Source organism: Trachypithecus francoisi, unplaced genomic scaffold (genome assembly GCF_009764315.1).
Source record: "Trachypithecus francoisi isolate TF-2019V2 unplaced genomic scaffold, Tfra_2.0 Lachesis_group2, whole genome shotgun sequence".
NCBI classification, from domain to species: domain Eukaryota; kingdom Metazoa; phylum Chordata; class Mammalia; order Primates; family Cercopithecidae; genus Trachypithecus; species Trachypithecus francoisi.
In genome coordinates, this window is record NW_022681465.1 from 107169679 (window position 1) to 107187019 (window position 17341).

The following is a 17341-nucleotide window of genomic DNA, read 5'->3' on the forward strand; positions in this document are numbered from 1 at the left end:
AATAATAGAAATAAAGTGCAGAATAAATGTAATGTACTTGAATCAACCTCCTGAAATCATCCCCCACACTGTCCATGGAAAAATTGTCTTCCACAAAACCTGTCCCTGGTGCCAAAAAGGTTGGGGACCACTCCTTTAAAATATTGACTTGAACACTCTCATGAGAATGATTTTTTTCCAAGCTAATAAACCAAATTTGTAACTCAAGCATGAGATGTAGTTCTTGAGATTCATGAGAGAACCAAATTTAACTAAGACAGTGACTTTTATAAGTTATGAAGTGGATAGACATGAAATGCAGAGCAACTGGGATGTGAAAATACCTAGCTTTTCTCTATCAAAAACCTATTCTGCTTTTTTGTTAAACAGATTGTGTTCTTAACTTTCAGAAATGCCCTTAAGTTTAATTACAATGTCACTAGCCTTCCAGTCATGAGGAGCTCATCTTCATGGGGCCCCACAGTAGCAGAATTTGAGGCGTTGTTAATCCTTATGCTTGTACATTTAATTCAATGCTCGTCTCATAATTCTTACTCATTAGATGAGGATGAAGATGATGATAATAGCAAACACCTATGTAGTGCTTACCATGGACCAGGGACAGTTTTTATATACTCTATGTGTGTGTGCATGTGCACACACACACCAAATGCGAAGTGCTCCAGAATTCCCAACCTTTTGAGAGCTGACACTGCTCAAAGGAAATGCTCATTGGAGCGTTTTTAGGATTTAGGATGCTGAACTAGTAAGTATATAATGCAAATATTCCAAAATCTGAAAAGATAAAAAGTCTGAAAGACTTTTGGGCCCAAGCATTTTGAAAAAGGGGCGTACAATCTGTAAAGAGAGAAAGAGAATAATATGTCCATATATATATTAAAATAAACGTGTAAAATATGTATGTAATATTCTCAGCAACCCCAAGAGAGTGGAGGTTATTATCAGTATTTTACAGATGAGGAAACTGGCACGAACAAATATAAACCTTTTCCTGGGTAATACCGTTACTAAGTGGAGCAGAGATTCAAACTCACACGATTTTAAATCCTCCAGGGCCTACACTCTTGATAATAAAGTTTTACAACTTGTCCAGGGCAAGGTCGTTGTTCTTTGCATTCTTAAGAATCTTAGAATAAATAATGAGAATTATTAGCTGAGCAGTTACTGAGTGACAGAGGCTGGAGTATTTTTCCAGGACAAAGAGGAGGGACAAAGGGCACATATCAGAGTAGAAAGAAACATTTATTTCTTTTTTCCTTGTGTATGTTTATAGAATAGAGAACCTCAGTTTGGGCTATTGCTATTTTCCTAATACTACCAAGCACAGGGATATTTAAAAAAAGAAAGAAAGAGAGAGAGAGAGAGAGAGAGAGAGAGAAGAGAGGAGAGGGGAGGGGAGGGGAGGGGAGGGGAGGGGAGGGGAGGGGAGGAGAGAAGAAAAGAAAGAAAAGAAGAAGCCTGGTTGAGGAATCCTAAAACCTAGTCGAGGGGTCTTAGGATGACATAGGATGATAACCTCAATCTATCGCTTATTAACCATGGAACTCAGCAAGTTGCCTCGCCATCAGTTTCTCCTCCATAATGTAGAGGAGAGGGGAAAGGAAGGGCTATGATGATCACATGAAATTATAATTAATACCATATAAATTATATAGAACCATGCAATTGTCAACCTTTCATTATAACTTATGATGCAGCTTAAAATATGTGATCCTTCTGGCCTTAATTAAGCTTAGTTTCCCACAAAAGTATGTGCGTTTAAGTAGAAGGCAATATTTGTGGTTTTTAATCATACTTAGCTGCTTGAGTTCTTAAATTGTCATCTCTTAAGAATTTCCTATCACATGATTAAGTTTAGGTCCCATGATCCCAGCTGAAAGATTTCCTTGTTTTTTTGGTCCAAACTAGCAGGAGCACTAAATGGCTAAGGTGATATTTGAGATCTGGAGCTAATAATGTAAATTGTGTTGTTAGGATTTTAAATATTGAAAATATTGCTTAGTTTCCACAAACACTGATTCCTTTTCAACCTTGGCACACTAGAAGCAGATGACAGAGGGAGAGCTTCAGGAATGCTACTGGTGATAATAGATGCCATATGAATGGAGGGGCCAAACCCAAGGGGCCACACCAGCCTACAAGCGCCATATGGGCTCATTTATCTACAGTGGAATTTGAGCACAGCTATGATGAATAAACTCCCTGGTGTATTTCTTTCTCTTTTTTCCTTAATTCTTTTTCAAAATTAGATACCTCCTCATTAAAGGAGGGCAAGACCCGTGGTTTGGATCAACCTATCTTACATATTTGAAGAGCCCCAGCGCCAATACTCTAAGCAGTTGATTTATGCTGGTCAGACCATATCCAGAATGTTATATTTGGACTGGGGTGGCAAGGGGAATGCATGTTAAGGTCATTGGCAACTGGAATGTGAGCAGGACTGTGAGCTCTTTGCAGATGCCATTGTGAGGAGCTTTAAGGGACTGAGCGGTTTCACTTGGAAAAAGGAAATACGGTAGAAGAGGGGGTAGAGGGACACAGTCTTGGCATTTCTCTATAGGTTTTTCAGGAGCTGCTGATTTGGAAAGGGAATTGGACTTGTTTCCTGCAGCTCTAGTCTCTTACTTAGGTTTTAGTTGCCACATTTGTACAATCAGGGATTGGATTGTTTTTCAAAGGTCTCCCTCCGGGCCACAGTCCTATGACTAACCAGGTTCCATGACTGGGTGGCCCTGGAAGGCAGGCCTCTAGAGTGAGCTCCTGTTTGAGAATGGAATGTGCCAATATTGTACTCTCCAAAAGAAATTTAATATAAGCCACATGTAATTTTAAGTTTTCTAGAAGCCTCATTTTAAAAAGAAATAGATGAAATTGATTCTAATAATATATTTTATTTAACCAAATATATGCAAAAATATTTAAATATGTAATAAATGTAAAAAATTGATGAGATATTGTACATTCTTTGTTTCATACAACATCTTCAGAATCCAGTGTGTGTTTCACACAGCACATCTCAGTTTGTACTAGCCATGTCTCAAGTGCTCAAGTGTCACCTGTGGCCAGTGGCGGCCATCATGGGCAGCACAGCTTTAAGGACCATGTGAGTGCTTACCATGTGCCAGACCTCACAGAAGACTTTAGATCTTTTCATCCAATCCTTGCCTCAGTCCTGAGAGATTCCTGTGTTATAAATGTAAAAACAAAACCCCCAAGGATTATATAACTTGCACACATCCACATGGCTAATATGCAGCAAGAGTCCAAGCCAAGACAGATTTGGTTTTAAATCTGTCCGTCCCCATTGTCCTTAAGCACTAGACACACTGTAGTGGGAGGGAGGTGGGTTCCCTGTCATGGGACTGGATGGTTACTTATGTCTGAGGTAGAACCTTGGCAATGAATTCCACAGGCCTGATGTACAGTAGAAGCCCAAGAGAAACAGGCTGTGTGAGCAGTTTATCCTCCAGCAACTCCTGAGCAAATAAACATTCTTTGTCTTTGGTGGGGCACGTTTTAGTGACTCCAGTCATTTGGTCATTACACAGCTTCTCTAAAGAACTAGAAGCTCCCTAGAAACTGTATATCACAATTAGTTCTGAGAATACTATTTCAAATAAGAAAGTTACTATATTTACACTTTTTAAATCACCCAAAGCTTTTATTTTTAACTCAGTGTTCCTGTTTAATACGTTGATGATGATGGCTGGAGGAAGGTGGTGTGTAGGAAGGAAAGGATACATGGCTTTCTCAGCCACAGCTGCCTTAGGAAATATGCCATCCCCCACGTGGCTGTAATTAGCTGTGAGCCCACCTTTGACTCTCCATGGAGTATTTAGCTGTGCATTCCCAGACAGCCTGTAAATCCCCAGCAGCAAAGGGTCATGGGGCCAGAGGAAATGGTTCTCCAAAGGCCAGGGGGAAGGGAGGCAAGGAAGACACATTGTGATTGTTCTTTTCACACAGACTTCTGATAAATAGGAAATGGGAAAAATGATGTTTACAGATGGCTTATTGGATTTTATCCTATTTTCAAAAGTAATATATTTGTAATTAACTTGGAAGGTTTCTCTGTCATTTGGGAGTAGTTGCCCATATCCTTCAAAATGTGAAAATTTTATTTTCATTTCTAAATTTCATGCTGCATGAACATTTCCTGCTAGAGTTTAGGAAGAAAAATTAGTCATTCAGTGATATCATATAATGACTTTGAAATAACTAAAGTTAAATGCAATAACGGGACTACAGTAAAAGTGAAACTTCAGACATCGATTAGACCAGTGTATGTATAATTTAAACAAACATTTGTCTGTGTTTCCTTTTCTTCCTCTCTTTTCTTTCTGTTTGTCTATCTATCTATCTATCTATCTATCTATCTATCTATCTATCTATCTGAGATGGAGTCTCACTCTGTCACCCAGGCTGGAGTGCAGTGGCATGTTTTCAGCTTACTGCAACCTCTGCCTCCTGGGTTTAAGCAATTCTCACACCTAGGCCTCCTGAGCACCTGGAATTACAGGCACACGCCACCATGCCCAGCTAATTTTTGTGTTCTTAGTAGGGACGGGATTTTGCCATGTTGGCCAGGCTGGTCTGGAACTCCTGACCTCAGGTAATTCGCCCACCTCGGCCTCCCAAAATGCTGGCATTGCAGGAGTAAGCCACTGCGCCTGGCCCTTTTTTTTTTTTTTAATTTTTTTTATTTCCCAATAATACTGTTTCCACCTTATGTAAAAGTGAACAAACTTGACCCTTTATCTTTTGTGTTAAAACCTTTTTATGTAATTACATAACATGATCCCTCACTAGGAAGGGGTGGCCAACTGCCATAAAAAACACCTATGAGAGAACATATGGTTTTCGTACTTCCAGAAGGATTTTCCAGCTCTTTACTATTTACTGAGAAGCTCTTCTATTCTATTCTGCCTGAAGATGAGGACCTAACCCTATCTGTTAGTTGGTCAGGCCCTTGAACACCATCCTCCTCGCTGCTATGTCAGCTGACAGCCCAAGCCTCCACAGCTCACACTGGACGTTTGCTCCCACTGGTCTTCAAACTCTTTCATAGCTTTCTGATAGCAGGACAGTTAGTCTGGCTCCTAAAGGCTTATGAGGTATTAAGCCGACCCAGAAGTCTAGGTGCTATTAAAGTCAGGAAAGGAGAATATTAGATATCATTCCTGCACTCTGCAGTAGCAGGCCATATCAGCAGCACTTGTTCCCCTGCCCATCGAAAAGTAGTCTCGGTCTAAAAAAGAAGGAAAGGTATTTAGAGAGGAAATCTTGTGATACACTTGTGCCCATGTTACTGACAGTATAATCCTACAACATCAAACACATAAAGCCCAGACTTTGATTATCAAGCATTCATAAACTTTCAAGAGTCTTACCGCAGATCTGGTGAATATCTGCAAGAATGTTTTATTGTAAGGTATTCTCTTTGAAGCTTCAGTATTGTATGTGTTTGTGCACTCTCTTAGGAGAAACAGATTTCTGTGCATAAGGACTACAGTCTCAAAGTCTTGTCTCTTTCTCTGTTTTGTTAAGGACCAAGAAGCTGATAATTGATGTGATCCGGAACCAGCCAGGGAACACATTGACAGAAATCTTAGAGACACCAGCAACTGCGCAACAGGTAATTTGGCTTTAAGTGGAAAATAATAATAGGAGTTGATTTTCTTAGTAAATCTTTATGCCAAATGTTTATTATCTCAGAGAAACTGTATCTGACATGGTCCGGAAGTAAGGAATTTTATCTATTACTGTAGTGGACTGAGTTCAGCCATATATAAACCTGTATGAAGTATCAATGGGAATGAAATAGAAAATACAGCGCCAAATTCATGCCGGATATACTTTTGTCTTAACCTAGGATGATAGTTCTGGGTTTTTCAAAGCCTGGAAATGTTCATCATAGTATTTATCACACAGTATATGGGCAAGTAAGTCAGTTGAGAGAGTTCTAGCTGACAAGATATTGAAAAATACCTTTCCCATTTTATGTATTTACTAACTTGAAACAAATAAGCATCTCACATGTTAAAGATGTTTTCCAAATGCTTCAGAAGCAACTATTGAGTCCACTGGGTCAAAGCATCATTATGTTAGCATAAGTAAGGTTTCACAACAATCTTGCATTTAGCTTTTTATTAACATCTTTGAAAATGTGTCATTGTTCATTCTAAAATAAATTTAAGGTTGTTATTTTAGTACCAATAATTGCCACTCCCTAAACAAAAGTTAATTATTTAATTAACTACTTCTAGCAGAGCTATACATAATTTTCCTGGATCATTCTTTTTTTTTTTTTTTTTTTTTTTTTTTGAGACGGAGTCCTCTGTAGCCCAGGCTGGAGTGCGTGGCGGATCTCAGCCACTGCAGCTCCGCCTCTGGGTTCACGCCATTCTCCTGCCTCAGCCTCCCAGTAGCTGGGATACAGGCGCCCGCCACTCGCCCGGCTAGTTTTTTGTATTTTTAGTAGAACTTTCACTGTGTTCGCCAGATGGTCTCGATCTCCTGATTATCTCTCGCCTCCCAAAGTGGGATTACAGGCTTGAGCCACCGCGCCCGGCCTGGATCATTCTTAATTTATTTGATTGCCAGGAATCCTTGGAATGGTTTTTAATTTTAAAAATATAAATGGCTGGGCATGGTGGCTCATGTCTGTAATCCCAGTACTTTGGAAGGCTGAGATGTATAGATTGCTTGAGCCCAGGAGTTCAACACCAGCCTGGACAACACAGTGAGACCCCCATCTCTAACTTTTAAAAATTTTTAATAAAAAATGTAAAACTAAACTTCAAATCACGTTTTTTAATGTGTGAACATGTTTTCAACAATGTGAGTAAAATATTACACTAGGTTAGTATAAAAGACTTTTACTTTTTCATTTTCCCCTAAATGTGTCATGAATAAGTGACTAAGAACACAGACTTCTGAGATCAAGTATACCTCTGCACCTCCTAGGTGTGTAACTCTGTGCACTTAGAAGCATTGCTGTGCCGCAGTTTCCTCAACTGTAAAATGGGATTAATAATAATACCCAGTTCACAGCCAGGATTGAGTTAAAACATGTTAAATGGGTACATTCGTATCTGGCGTATATTAAGTGCTCAACAATGTTGGCTGCTGCTTTTGTTATTTACTGCTAACCTGGTAATGATGTTCCTGTGTCAATAATGTTGACCTACCTGTCCTATGTCTGACATTACTGTGCCTAACTAATAGTCGTTTCCTTAGACTTCATCTATTGGGTCAGTCAATTGTCTCGTACAATGAAATGGGAAGACCAATAGTCTCTTTTTATTACTGTTTCCTTTTACAGACTATCCAAAGAGTATTCATTCATTCATTCATGTACTCATCATTTGTTTGGGAATTTATGATGTGCTATCTTATTCCCTTTGGCTCAAAGAAACTTTGCAGGTTTTTCAGAGTTGCTGGTTTGTGATTCCCTTATAAGAATAAAGCTCTCTGACTGCCTCTGTTGGTTTAGTTTAGGACTCTCCATAAACATGGCTGATGTGTGAGAGTTTAGCTGGGTTCTGAACATTCAGGGTTCTCATAGCCACATTTCAATAGATAATCTAGTTTTAGTTTCCTCGGCTAGACTATCCAGGAATCGAAATCCTTCCATCTGGGGAATTACAAAGTAGCAGTTACCCATTAAAATATGTCCATTACTATGGTGATTTGCCACCTTGGGAATAAAGCAGCTATTGATAATTGTTCCCAAATAAGGCTTGCTATCAAAAAGATGAAGTAATTCCTTTCAAACTTCAAATCTCAGGAAGAACATGTTCTGGTTCTAGTCTTTGAACTTTGGCTGGAGGACTACTTTCATTTTGACATTAACTTGCATTGTGTAGCTTATGAACTGTGAAATTAGGGGATCAGAGAAAAATCAGCATCTTGATATTCTCTTTTCAGGAGGCAGACCATGCCACGGACATGGTGAGCCGTGCAATGATAGATTCCAGGACTCCAGAAGAAATGAAGCATAGCCAATCTATGATTGAAGATGCACAGCTGCCTCTTGAGCAGAAGAAGAGGAAAATCCAGAGGAATCTTCGGACATTGGAACAGACTGGACACGTGTCATCCAAAAATAAATACCAAGACATTCTCAATGAGATTGCCAAGGTTTTTGGAAACAGTATTCTTTCTTCTTCGCTTAGCAGACATTTGCTAATCACCAGTCAAGTGCTGGGCACTCTGTGAGGTGGCATTAGGGATTCATGGTTGCATATGCTGTGGTTACTGCACTCTTCAATGTTACAGATTTTTCAAGGTTTCAAAGCAGTTGATGACTTTTTTTTTTTTTTTTTTGAGGTGGAGTCTCACTCTGCTGCCCAGGCTGGAGTGCAGTGGCGTGATCTCAGCTCTCAACAACCTCTGCCTCCCAGGTTCAAGCGATTCTCCTACCTCAGTCTCCGAAATAGCTGGGACTACAGGCGCACACCACCTCGCCTGGCTAATTTTTGTATTTTCAGTAGAGACAGGGTTCCATCATGCTGGCCAGGCTGGTCTCAAAATCCTGACCTGGTGATCCGCCCACCTCGGCCTCCCAAGCAGTTGATGACTTTTAAGAGAAAATAATCACAACACTTTGAAGTCATTAGGAGAGTTGAAACAGACCAGAAATAAATACTAAAAAATGTACTTGACAAGTTTGGTCTATACCTTTAAGCTAGTTTTTAAAATAACATTATTTGGAAGAGTTTTCTCCTGAGATGTTAGTTGTCATATAGCTCAGTTGCTCTTAGAACCTGCCATTGAGATGAACTCTGTGTCTCTGATCATTTGTTTTTAAGCTATTTAGCCTAAATGCAGTTCAGACTTGAAGATTAATTTCTGTTTTCTTATCCCGTATTTTTACACTTGAGAAACTTCCTGAGCAAAGCATCTCAACTTAGTGCAATGAAACATCACAGGAAGTGGCTGAGATCTGTTTGTCAAGGATAAGGAAGTATATATTTGAGTTAGAAGGATATTTCATTCTTTTTATTCAAACATGCAAATTAATATGGATCTAGAGGTTAAAGGCAGTTAAATGACCAGAAAAAAAATAATAAATTTTCTCATGTTCTGGGAGGGAAATGCGCCCAGCTTTGTTCTTTGATAGAAAGTTGTGTTCAATTCTGGCAGTAGGCTTATTCATTCTAGCCCAAGTGACTCAAGGGAAATAGCATTTCTTTCTTTAGTTTTGGGGTAGAAATATTTCTATTTGGGAATATGGGGTAGATAAATACATGCTTTTGCTTTAAAAAGAAAAAGGCTATCATGAAGACATGATATTCTATTTAATGAATATTCTATTATATGAAGAATTTCTATTTAATGAATATTCTATTTGAAGAATTTCTATTTAATGAAGAATTATATTTAACGAAGAATATTCTATTCTAATATTCTATTTATGAAGAATTTTTACCTAACGGCATGGGGAAGTTGTGGGGGGAGTGTATGTGTACGTAGGTATTTCTTTAAATTCCTAGGGGAATGGTTTTTAATTTGTCTACAAAAGAAAAACAATATTAAACAGGCATCATTTTCTTAAGTCAAACACTTTCATAACTTACCAATTAGAATTACCAAAAAAACGTATATCTGCAAGTTTAAATTTAGCATAGCTCTTGTAAGCTATAAACAGCTTATGCAACTTAATGTTCTAGGAATTCTATTTAAAGCCAAGTAATGGTTATCAATGTTGAATCTTTTCACTCAGTCTTGACAGGCTAGTGTTGTTTTTTCAAACCTTGAGAAATATTTGTCAGATGAAAAAGTTTGTTCTTTTCTTATTTTAAAAATCAATTTAACAATTAAATGTAAACCTTTTTAGTTTAAAGTACTAGTCAAAGAGGAATATTCAAAATAGTGTGAAGAGGCCAGGCACAATGGCTCATGCCTATAATTCCAGCACTTTGGGAGGCCAAGGTAGGCAGATCACTTGAAGTCAGGAGTTCAAGACCAGCCTGGCCAACATGGTGAAACCCTGTCTCTACTAAAAATACAAAAATTAACCAGGTATAGTGGCGCGGGCCTGCAGCCCCAGCTGCACAGGAGGCTGAGGCAGGAGAATCACTTGAACCCAGGGGCATAGGTTGCAGAGATCAGGCTACTGCACTCCAGCCTGGGTGACAGAGTAAGACTCCATCTAAAAAAAAAAAAAAATCTGAAGAAATTGCATTTCTGCTGCTTTGTGCCCCTTTTAAAACACAATTTTTCCTTAAACTAAATAGTGGTTATTCTAAAATGACTTATTTGCCTTTCCATCAAGAAAAAAATTAATGTTAACAAGTCTCTTAAAGTGAAATATGTACACTTTCCCGTTCTGAAGTAAAAAGGGATGGGAACCCTGTGGTGTTGAGAGTAAAATAAGGGGCCTGAAATAAGCTACAAGTCAAGTTACAAATAGTGACTTACTACTGTTTGATATTCTTCGTGTCCCAAATTGGCAATATCATAAAGCAAGCTTCTGCTTAAATATGATAGCCCTTACTTGTTGTTTTAGGATATTCGAAATCAAAGAATCTATCGTAAGCTTCGAAAAGCTGAATTGGCAAAACTTCAGCAGACCCTGAATGCACTTAACAAGAAGGCAGCATTTTATGAAGAGCAAATCAATTATTATGACACCTACATAAAGACTTGTTTAGACAACTTAAAAAGAAAGTAAGTTACAATCATGTCATGTTCATTCGTAATGTCATGATTTATATGAGATGTCAGTTCTGCATCTACACATTTGGGTTGGGTATGGAAGAAAACTTTTTGCTCTGTCTTATAACTGAAAACTGGAGTCTCAGCTTTATTATTTGCCACTGTGAACTAAGAAGTCAGGAGCAAATGGAAGCTTTTCAATTCCCCACCAGCACGAGAACTAAAGTGACTTACCTGTTGCATATTGAACAAATAGCATTAGTAGTTGGGGAAGCACTTTCATTGTTCCTTTTGTCTTTTTTAGTCAAAGATTTTTTAAAATACTATTGTTTTTAAAATCTCTTGTTTTTGGACTATATTTTATATAATTGATAATGTTAGATAATGCCGGATGTTTACCAATTGCACAGAGCAGCTGAATATTTTTAAATTGCTTAATGGTTTTAAAAAATTATTATTGACACAACTGGCAAAATTTGGTAGCTGTCTATTATCCATTAGCATAAGTATTATAGGTGTTTATATACAGTATAGCCATTTTTAATGAATATCCTTTGCTTAGTAATTATTCTTATCACTAGACTATGATCAATGCTAGTTAAATTTTAATTACCCATTTAAATATGTAGTGCAATATTTTTATATAATCCTTGTCATCCAAATGGCAGGAGGAAATGGTGCTGTATGGAAAAATCTGTTGCATTTAAAAATCATAGATCTTTTAAATTTTGTTGCAAATTGGCTATAATTTTATGTATTCATGAGGTACAAGATGATGTTATAATTTGTTATTATAATATGAAATAATTAATTCACATATGCAGCACCTCAAATACTTAGTTTTTGTGATGAGAACACTTGAAATTTGCTCCTAGCAGTTTTTAAATGTACAATACACTATTATTAGCTATATTCACCACACTGTGCGATAGATTTCAAAAAAACTGATTCCACCTGAGAGTTCGTATCCTTTGACCATCATTTCCCCATTTCCCCCACCCTCCAGCCTCTGTAACCACCATTCTGTTCTGCTTCTATGAGTTCAACTTTTTTAGATTCCACATGTAAGTGAGAATATGTGGTACTTGCCTTTCTGTGCCTGGCCTATTTCACTTTTCATAATGTCCTCTAATTCTGTCCACATTGCCCCAAATGACAGAATTTCTTTCTCTTAGGGCTGAATAGTATTCCCCTGTGTGTGTATGTACCACATTTTCTTTACCTGTTCATCTGTGAGTAGAGTTTTAGGTTGATTTCATAACTTGGCTGTTGTGTGAGTAGTGCTGCAGTGAACATGGGAGTGCAGACATTTCTTTAACAAACTGATTTCACATCTTGGAATAAACACTCAGAAGTTGGATTGCTGAAATCACAGAAGATTTGATAAAGGGATGTAGCCACATTTAAACCTTATTGATTTGACACCCACTAGTCCTGAATTTTAGTTCGTTTGCTTCGGGCTTCTCTCTGTTTATCTTTCTCTCTCTCTCTCTTTCTCTCTCTCTCTCTTTTTCTCTCTCCCTCTCTCTCTCTCTATATATATATACACACAAAAAAAAATACACTAAATATGTATATACACACACTATACATAGTGTGCATATTCATTTACAATTACATAAATATATACATTATATAGTGTATAGTGTATATACACTATACACTAAATATAGGAAGGAAGAATATATACATATACATGCAAGGAAGAAGTTGGTCAAGCTTATTTTCAGTAGAAAAGAGATTGTTAGTGATTTACTTTAAGGCATTTCACACAAGATCCACAGTTGGGCGAATTGGATTTGGGTTCTGATTCTCTCTTACATTGTGTGATCTTGAGCCCAGTTCAGTGAACTTTGAGCCTCAGTTTTCTCATCTTTAAGGTGGAATTAAGAGTACCAGCCTCACCAGCTTGGCTGACATGGCGAAACTCCTTCTCTACTAAAAATACAAAAATTAGACAGATGTGGTGGCATGTGCCTATAATCCCAACTGGAGGTTGAGGCAGGAGAATCACTTGAACCCAGGAGGCAGAGGTTGCAGTGAGCCAAGATCATGCCACCGCACTCCAGCCTGAGCAACAGAGCAAGACTCCATCTCAAAAAAAAAAAAAAAAAAAAACCTCCCCACAAAAAACAAACAGTACCAGACTCACAAGTATGGTTATGAGAGCTACATGATATAGTATATAGCAAAGGAATTTATTAATTTAAAAGTACATGGAAATGTTAATTTTGGAAATGTGAGGTAATATTTATAAGGCACTTAGAACAATGCTGGCCACATGGTGTTTGTTAAATAGATTAAAACAGTCCTGGTGATATCTTTATGTAGGACCACACAGTTCATGTTATTGCACCAAAGCTACTTCTGAAATGACTAAAGATAGCCACTTGGTTCAATATACCTGAGAAAATAGAGTGTAAGTTATATGAAAAATGTTAGTCTGTCATGTAAACTTCAGTCACTTGGGAAATCCCTTTCCCCTCAAACAGTTTAGTAGTGAAGTTTTACTCTATGGATGAAATTACCTACCATCACAAAATAAAAACGTGTATGTCCAGTGTCTGAGGGCCAGGTATGAACAGCGATGTCATTCTGGGTATGGTAGTTGCACTACCAGAAGCCTCTGTATTTGCCATCATAACCACAAATGGTCTGTTCTTATTTTGTCAGAAATACTCGGAGATCAATTAAACTGGATGGGAAAGGAGAACCCAAAGGGACGAAGAGAGCAAAGCCAGTGAAGTACACTGCGGCAAAGCTGCACGAGAAAGGTGTCCTGCTAGATATAGATGATCTTCAAACAAACCAGTAAGTGTGACCTGGAATCTGCATAGAACACGCATGCCGTTTGATTTCTTGTGGCCTTGGAGAGAGCTCCATTTGGTCTAGCAAGGCTTAACCTTGATTACTGATGGGTGACAAGGGAAGAATACACAAATTGTCATGGCTACTCTTCCCTTGGCCTCAGCATCTGGTGCTATCAGTCATATGTAGTGTGTTCAGTGGTTGTCTTTCCCATGGCTTGTGCAATATGTTTGGGTTGGTGAACCTCCAGAACTGAGTCATAGCAATGAGAGTAAAAGGCTATCTTTTGGTCTTGATGGATGAATTATCTACCATTGCAAAATAGCACCTTTCTCATTTAAAATAGGCTGTGCCAACCCCTGGATCAGAGCCATTTCCACAGCATGCTATGAGAGTGTGTATTCAGTGTGGTGGAGAAAACAAACCCTCCTTCACAGCCCCACATCAGGCACCAGGTGCTGCCTCATTTTAAAGGGGTCATGAGCCCATTGTTCCATCACTCTCTTGTCCTAAAATCTCAAGGGAAGCCGGACTCACTGGCATTTGCCTCTTCTTTAACTCCTGCCTGTATTCAAAGCCTGGCTTCTGTTTATCCCATAAAACCTCCTGACAACACCAACTCAGAAGAGAAGCTTCTTCCTCTTTTGAAGTTTCTTTTTTTTTTTTTTTTTGAGATGGAGTCTCACTCTGCTGCCCAGGCTGGAGTGCAGTGGCACGATCTTGGCTCACTGCAACCTCCACCTCCCAGGTTCAAGTGATTCTCCTGCCTCAGCCTCCCAAGTAGCTGGGATTACAGGCACGTGCCACCACGCCCAGCTAATTTTTGTGTTTTTAGTAGAGACGGGATTTCACCATGTTGACCAGGCGATCCGCCCCACCTCAGCCTCCAAAAGTGCTGGGATTACAGGCGACCGCGCCTGGCCTAAAGTTTCTGTAAAAGTTATCATCTGAAGTACTCAATTGGCTATAGGTCAGTAATATTCATGTTCTGTGACTTACATATTTCCAACTATATTTTATGCTCTTGAAGAGCAAGGATGATATCTTCTATTTTTTCTGTAATAAACCACCTATGTCAGAACTCTGTGAGCTACAGATCTTGACAATAGCCATCAAACTTAGTGTTTGGAAAGCAGAATTGGGGGAAAGATGATGTGAGGTTTTTGGTGACTTCCTTAGGATTTTCTCAACAAGCCATTCTTTAAAAATGATTATTTGAGATTCCATTAGTTTGTTGCAGCTTTAAGCACATCTGTATTTGTAATTTCACATGTATGAATGTCCCTTTCTTCACAGGTTTAAGAATGTTACATTTGATATCATAGCTACTGAAGATGTAGGCATTTTCGATGTAAGATCAAAATTCCTTGGTGTTGAGATGGAAAAGGTGCAACTCAATATTCAGGTAAGCTGCTGGAATTTCTGCACATTCATGATAAATTTTATATGTGGATCATACATTGCTACCCTGGCTCTCGCTCTCCATGACAACAATAAAGTTTAACAGAAAACCAGTGCCAGCTTTCTTTGCCAATATTTGTTAAGTGTTGATGATTTTTTTTTTTTTTTTTTTTTTTTTTGAGACAGAATCTCACTCTGTCGCCCAGGCTGGAGTGCAGTGGCCGGATCTCAGCTCACTGCAAGCTCCGCCTCCCGGGTTCACGCCATTCTCCTGCCTCAGCCTCCAGAGTAGCTGGGACTACAGGCGCCCGCCACCTCGCCCGCCTAGTTTTTTTGTATTTTTTAGTAGAGACGGGGTTTCACAGTGTTAGCCAGGATGGTCTCGATCTCCTGACCTCGTGATCCGCCTGTCTCAGCCTCCCAAAGTGCTGGGATTACAGGCTTGAGCCACCGCGCCCGGCCAAGTGTTGATGATTTTTAAAAGCTGTGACTTTTCAAATGATTGGAAATTAATATGCTTCTAGCTGGCAAACTATAGCAGTCAGTTTCTCTAAGCCATGTTTCCATTTTATTTTATTTATTTATTTATTTATTTTGAGATGGAGTCTCGCTCTGTCACCCAGGCTGGAGTGCAGTGGCCCGATCTCAGCTCACTGCAAGCTCCGCCTCCCGAGTTTAGGCCATTCTCCTGCCTCAGCCTCCCAAGTAGCTGGGACTACAGGCGCCCGACGCCTTGCCTGGCTAGTTTTTTTTTTTTTTTCTTGTATTTTTTAGTAGAGATGGGGTTTCACCATGTTAGCCACGATGGTCTCGATCTCCTGACCTCGTGATCCGCCCATCTCGGCCTCCCAAAGTGCTAGGATTATAGGCTTGAGCCACCGTGCCCGGCCCATGTTTCCATTTTAAAGCTTAGACAGCAGAATATAATTTAAAAGTATTCAGAGCTATTAAATAAATGCTATAAATTTTCCTTTTATTGGAAACTTGCATTTCTTTCTAAGACTATGTATGCCCAGGACTGGAACTTTCATGATCTCATTTCTCCCTCTTTCGTAGAATGGGTTTTCTTATTTGTGGGGGGAGGGGGGCATTGAGAAAGGGTCTTGCTCTGTCACCCAGGCTGGAACGCAGTGGCGCAATCATGGTTCACTGCAGCCTCAACCTCCTGGGCTCAAGCGATCCTCCTGCTTCAGTCTCTCAAGTAGCTGGGACTACAGGTGCACACCACCACATCTGGCTAATGTCTGTATTTTTGGTAGAGACGGGGTTCTGCCATGTTGCCCAGGCTGGTCTTAGACTCCTGGGCTCAAGTGATCTGCCAGCCTCAGCCTCCAAAAGTGCTGGGATTACAGGCATCAGCCACCACACCTGGCCTCTAAAATAGTTTTTACATCAGTTTATTAACTCTATTTGCCAAATGTTTGTGATCACAGGAATGAAAGGCATTATGCAAAACAGATATCTATAAATAGAAAAATGATGTTTGCAATATAAATTATTTTATCATAAAAGCCACATTTAAGCCACATACACATAAATGAAAACTGAGAAATCCAGTTTCTGTGCGGAGAAAAAAAAAAAAAAAAGTTAAGAGGGCAGTGCAAACAAATGTTCATCTACCCGCAACTTCTTAATCCTTAGCACAAAATCAATTTATTTATTTATTTATTTTTTTTTTTTTTTTTTTTTTTTTTTTTTTTTTGAGACGGAGTCTCGCTCTGCCGCCCAGGCTGGAGTGCAGTGGCCGGGTCTCAGCTCACTGCAAGCTCCGCCTCCTGGGTTTACGCCATTCTCCTGCCTCAGCCTCCCAAGCAGCTGGGACTACAGGCGCCGCCACCTCGCCCGCCTAGTTTTTTGTATTTTTTAGTAGAGACGGGGTTTCACAGTGTTAGCCAGGATGGTCTCGATCTCCTGACCTCGTGATCCGCCTGTCTCAGCCTCCCAAAGTGCTGGGATTACAGGCTTGAGCCACCGCGCCCGGCCAAGTGTTGATGATTTTTAAAAGCTGTGACTTTTCAAATGATTGGAAATTAATATGCTTCTAGCTGGCAAACTATAGCAGTCAGTTTCTCTAAGCCATGTTTCCATTTTATTTATTTATTTATTTATTATTTTGAGATGGAGTCTCGCTCTGTCACCCAGGCTGGAGTGCAGTGGCCCGATCTCAGCTCACTGCAAGCTCCGCCTCCCGAGTTTAGGCCATTCTCCTGCCTCAGCCTCCCAAGTAGCTGGGACTACAGGCGCCCGACGCCTTGCCTGGCTAGTTTTTTTTTTTTTTCTTGTATTTTTTAGTAGAGATGGGGTTTCACCATGTTAGCCACGATGGTCTCGATCTCCTGACCTCGTGATCCGCCCATCTCGGCCTCCAAAAGTGCTAGGATTACAGGCTTGAGCCACCGTGCCCGGCCCATGTTTCCATTTTAAAGCTTAGACAGCAGAATATAATTTAAAAGTATTCAGAGCTATTAAA

General features: G+C 39.4%; 1 protein-coding gene across 3 annotated transcripts in view; it reads left to right on the top strand.

Annotated features, from left to right (window-relative positions):
• The window catches only part of IQGAP2 (IQ motif containing GTPase activating protein 2), a 315690-nt gene that overhangs the window by 292729 nt on the left and 5620 nt on the right, over nucleotides 1-17341 (top strand). For all 3 annotated transcript variants that reach the window (XM_033179907.1, XM_033179908.1, XM_033179909.1), the window contains 5 exons: nucleotides 5548-5635; nucleotides 7930-8142; nucleotides 10514-10674; nucleotides 13336-13473; nucleotides 14767-14875. In XM_033179907.1, coding sequence (XP_033035798.1) covers nucleotides 5548-5635; nucleotides 7930-8142; nucleotides 10514-10674; nucleotides 13336-13473; nucleotides 14767-14875 — 709 coding nt within the window. The remainder of the gene's footprint in view (nucleotides 1-5547; nucleotides 5636-7929; nucleotides 8143-10513; nucleotides 10675-13335; nucleotides 13474-14766; nucleotides 14876-17341) is intronic.